This window comes from Nematolebias whitei, chromosome 14 (genome assembly GCF_014905685.2).
Source record: "Nematolebias whitei isolate Nwh7 chromosome 14, NemWhi1, whole genome shotgun sequence".
Taxonomy (NCBI): domain Eukaryota; kingdom Metazoa; phylum Chordata; class Actinopteri; order Cyprinodontiformes; family Rivulidae; genus Nematolebias; species Nematolebias whitei.
Genome location: NC_056511.1, coordinates 15,772,079 through 15,777,596, shown reverse-complemented (window position 1 = coordinate 15,777,596; position 5,518 = coordinate 15,772,079). Strand labels below are relative to the sequence as shown.

The 5,518-nt window shown below is 36.6% G+C and overlaps 1 protein-coding gene across 1 annotated transcript in view; it reads left to right on the top strand.

The window, feature by feature from the left end:
• The first annotated feature begins 2,494 nt into the window (after positions 1-2,494).
• LOC119419949 (arrestin-C) overlaps positions 2,495-5,518 on the top strand; it is an 8,664-nt gene continuing 5,640 nt past the window's right edge. The window contains exons 1-2 of the mRNA XM_037687320.1: positions 2,495-2,579; positions 4,155-4,186. Of these exons, the coding sequence (XP_037543248.1) occupies positions 4,179-4,186 (8 nt within the window). The 5' untranslated portion in view covers positions 2,495-2,579; positions 4,155-4,178. The remainder of the gene's footprint in view (positions 2,580-4,154; positions 4,187-5,518) is intronic.

Genomic DNA, 5,518 nt, shown 5'->3' with positions numbered 1-5,518 from the left:
CACTCACCCAGCACACACACTTTTTGCCCCGCCCCCCTCAGGCAGGAGGTTAAGGAGCATTAAGTGTAGAACCACTAGACTGAGGAACAGCTTCTACCTGAGACTGTTAGACTCATGAATCTCTAACTAGAATAATCACTGTGAAAAAAAAATCACATCATGTTGCTGCTGATCTGTTTCATGTTGCTGCTGATCTGTTTCAATGTTGATGTGTTCATGTGTGCTCATCTGCTCACAGACTCATGTTCATGTTTGTGCTGATGTTCAATGTTTTATGTTATGAGTGCTTAGTGTATATTTAGTTGATGTTTTTCTTAGTTCATATCTTAGATCTTATTACTATTTTTCTTTTACATTTTATTGTTGGATGTAACTGGGACCCTGTGGACATAATTTCGCTCCACCACATGTATCACATGAGGTGCGAATGACAATAAACTCTGACTCTGATAAAGTGGTATAACTCTAATAGCTGACAAGTAGTATAACTCTATAAAGTTATATGGGTTTGTGTTCATGAATGATCCTGGTAAATATGCTGTTGAGGGCAATTGCCCCTTGTAGGGTCTTCCAAGGCAGATTGGTTCTAGGGGACAGGCCACACAAAGAAACAAAGAGTGATTAAGGCTACTTGTATGGACAAAAGACAGCAAGGAGCTCAATGTCTGTCGCCCAGACGTGGGTTACCAGAGCACAACCCTGGAGCCAGCTTACCAACACTTGCTTTTGGGACCTCTCTGCTGGAGAAGGAGCCTGAGCTCTTGCATTAGGTTGAGAGGTACTAAAGCCAGATATAAACGGGCTCATCTCATTGCATGACAAGGGTTCAGACACCAATTTCCTTGAGAGGAGTTGGACCTTTTCCACTCTAGAGTTGTACCGTGGTGAGAAGCTCCAGACTGGTTTGGGTTTACTTACAGCCCCTGGCTTGGTGCCTGTACTTTGGAGTTTTCCCCAGTAGATGAGAAGAGTTGAACTGTTGCTTGTATCTATTTATTGAATGATGGTTTAGAGTACCTAGCCTTCTTGGCGTTCTTAGCGGTGCTGGAAGCTGCGCCAGATTGGGACTCCTTTATACCTGCTGGGGGACTTTAATGTTCACTTGGGTAGTGACTGTGTGGCCTGTAGGGGAGTGACTGGGAGGAACAGCCTCTCTGATCTGAAGCTGGACTTTGGCACAAGTCACAGTTTGTTCATAACAAACACCATGTTTGAAGAAAAGGGTGGCCATGTGTGCTCATGGCACCAGGACACCCTGGACAGCCGATTGCTGATACACTTTGTAGTCGTGCCATCTGATTTGCAGCTGCATGTTTTGGAAACTCAGATGAAGAGAAGAGCTGAGCTGTCAACTGATCACCACCTGATGGTGAGTTGAATCAGACGGCGGTGGAAAATGCCATTCAGACCCAGTAGGCCCAAAAGTGTAATGAGGGTTTGCTGGTAACACCTGGTGGAAGAACTGGTCAGAATTCAAGGTTCAAGGTGACTTTATTGTTATTTACATCACATGTGGTACACAATGTGGAACAAAATTGTATACCCAAGGTCCCAATTACACCCAAAAATAGCAAAACTATAAAGTATAAAAAGAAACAGTATACAAGGACTAAAAATAATAACCTGACAGTTTCAAATGCATCCAGGGGGCATTGAGCCTGAATGGGCCATCTTCTATACATTCACTGTCAAACTGGCTTTTAAAGATGTGGCCACATAGTTGTTGGTGGCTCTTGTGGCTGGGCTCTCCTTTAGAAATAGAACCAGTTCAGGTAGTTCTGTTGGTCAGTCACTCGGTTGGTTGGTAGGTAGGTAGGCAGGTAGGAAGGATGAATGGATGGAAAAATATGGTGTGTACTAGATATATATGAAGTATATGTCAAGTAAATACAAAGTACAAACCAAGTAAGTACCATTTAGGTACTTGTTAAGTAATAGGAAAGTACCAAGATGCATACTTGAACTTTATCAGGAAAGTACCAGGTACAAACCAAAATACATACCTAGTATGTATCATGTAAGTACCTGGCAAGTACTAGGATGCATAGCCCGTATGTACCCATGTACTATGTTGTATTATGCATTCTTACGAACACACTGTGAGATCTGGCTCACAGGTCAAGCTAAAAATAGGAGCTAAATCTAAAGGCTATTATTAAACATACAATAAGTAGTAAACTTTATCGTTCTTAAGGGAAACTACAATAATCTATTTTCAGATAAATAAAGCCAAATGCATTGTAATATGGTGATTTATCTTTTTATCTAAATTAAAACAGATCTTTTTGTGTGTGTGTGTGTATTATAGAAGCACAGGAGAGGAATTAGGAGCCTTACTACAAGCACAGCCATGTGGTGGTTGTTGATTTACCTGGGTGACATTTTTAAACCCTTCGTAGTCCCAAAAAAGCTTTCCACTGATTACTTAATTGGATTTTGGAGGAGGAAGCGACAGCCCTGAAGAACCTAAGTCTGACTGATAGATGGAAGGAGACTGGTATAAAAAGGGACAGCAACGGTTGTCGAACTTATTCGACTCACCCTGACACTCTGAAAAGATCGCAAACAACCAAGAAGAGGTAAGACAACTTCATTTTACAGGAGGTGGATGGATTGCTTTAATACATGCACTGACTTTACTGTTTTACTTGAACACAAAGATGCATATTCTTTATAAGAATATACAGTTTACTAAAATTGTTTAATTGTTGAAATGTTGTTGTATGTAAATGACCACAACTGAAAGTCTGTGATTTTTTTTACATTAAAAGGTTTCATAAAATTACTAAAAGTGATTGTGATGCTGTTTCATTTAATCTACTGAAATTCATCATGAATCCATCACTAAATTTGTTCAGCATAGTCAATCAAAATATATAATGAATCTTTACAAATTATGCTTATTGCAGTTTAATAATCCGGCCATCTCAGGTCAAGTACATTTTTTTAAGTTAAAGCATCATTTAGTCTGTTACAGGTGAAAACTTCTTCTCCTTAGAGGAAAGGCTTCAACAAAACTTCTATCTGTGATTACATATGTGCGTTTTAGATTTTCTGAACTCAGATAAATCGTGGAAAAAATATTGGGGCAATTTATTTTTGAAATAGCAAAGTAACAAAAATAATAATAATCTGGTCATATCAAAATGTGTACAAGAATCTAACTTGGAAACTTAACCCCCTAGATTTTGTCAACAGGGTGAAAAACAGGCACCAAGTTTGGGATAAAATGTAACAAAAAAAGAATATTCTCCTCAACTGATTGCATTTAACCATCAATTTTATATTCTATCCTTAAACCATTTTTATTTTAAAATAGATCAATAAAGCTGGGTAGTCAGGCAAAATATAGTAGTATTTTACTTTGGCCTTATTATTTTTTTTTATTAAGAATAAAAAAAAGCAACTGTTCTAAGATTTGTTCAAAATAAAAATATTTTGGCAGACTTTTCTTTATTTGCAGTTTTATATTATATCTATTTTTGTTGATTTAAAGTTTATTATTCATATTGAGGCTAGTGCTGTATTTGACTAAAAGAGTAATTTCACATTTTATCGTACTTACAAATAAAAGGCAAAAAATCCCAATTAAAAATAAAATCTGAACATAGACAAAAAATGAGGAGAAAAGTGCATCATATAGACTACTATTTTGATTTTTATGTATTTTATTTAACTGATAAAAAATTTTTAAACAAGTGCTTTTTACCAACTTGTTCAGGATAGTTTATATTTTGGGGCTTTTAGTGAGTTACTTTCAGTATTTGTAGTACTTGTTTCATATTACGAGTTAGAGGCAGGGCTTTTACCATTTAACTGTCGTTTTATAGCCTATTGAATAAAGCACTGCTCCTTTATTGTAGGAGGAACATCATGACGTAATCATGTGCTCAGTGTAAATCTATAGCACATGTTGGGAAGCCTTTTGGATGGAGGCCAGTTTGCGAAAAGATTGACAGCTTTAGCTCAGACCTAATACACCAAAGGTCTAATCTTATCACACAAGATTAACCTTTTGCACCTTCTAAACAAAACATCACTCTAGCTGCCAAAAAAAACTAATAGAAGGTGCAGAAACCCAGTCATAGTCAACTACAAATGTGACCACATTATAAAATAGATTTACTCCCTTTTATTTTCTCTTCCTCAAACAGAATCCTCGCAAACATCTTCCAGAGATGGCAAAGTAAGTATTTATATTGATGTTTTGTCTTTTTGTTCAGTCATTCTGCTGCACCAAATAAAGTTTGCATTTGTTACAAACTACTTTATAAACTTCCCTTTCCATCCATCCATTTTCTTTTTCTGTCTGGGTCATGGGGAGTTGGTCTCCAGCTGTCACTGTGCGAGGGGCGGGGGACACCCTGGATGGGTCACAAGTCCATCACAGGGACACATAGAGACAAACGAGACCAACAATGATTCACAGTCACACTCACCCAGGGACAGTTTATTTAACAGACATGCATATTTTTGGTCTGTGGGAAGAAACCAGAGTGCTCAGAGACAACACACGGGTGCAAGAAGAATATGCAGGTTCCTCCCAGAAAGGATCAACCCGCTTAACTTAAAAGCAATTTAAATAAATTATCACTGCAGGACAGCAAATAGTCTCATTTGATCAATTGTTTATTAGATGTTAAGCCCTGACCTTTACTGATGCCCGTGTGAACCAAATTTTGAACTGGATGTTGATGTGAATACTCACAGTGCACAGTTCCACAAATTACAATGTAGACTGACAGGATATGAAACAACACAATACAATACAATTCGCTGTAATCTTGCATATTATAATACGAAACAATACAATATGAGACGACAGGGCTGCAGTAATGTAATCCTGAGGCTGCAGTTCTAAGCCCAGGTTGTGCCAGGAAGGGCATTCAGCATAAAACATGCAAGTTTGCTCTCTGTGGTGATCCCATCAAGAGCAGCTAAAACAATACAATACAATACAATATAATACTATACAATATACAATACAATACAACTTTATTAATAAAGCACTTTAAAAAGTGCTGTACACTAACATACAAGCAAGAATAAAAACCATCAAATCAACAGCCAACGGTAAAAGTAATGAACTGTTAAAATCATAAAACAGCAAACAGTAAAACCAATAAAACAAATAATTAAAAAAAAAGTAAAACCAACATTTCAACAGAGCACAATATGATACTGTACTGGGTGGCAAACTGTACAGTATGGTGCAATACAATACAATATGCTACATAACAATGTAAAAGGATATATTATAATGAGATACAGGATGGTACAATATGATATAAAACAGTATAATATAAGATACAGTAGTAATACAGATACAGTAGTAATACAGATACAGTAGACAACACTACATCAGGACACTATACAATACGGTGTGATGCAACATGTAACATTAAAATACAGTACAATACGGTACAAAACTATGTGATGAAATACAATATAAAACAAAATATTGCATACTGTATATATATATATATATATATATATATATATATATATATATATATAT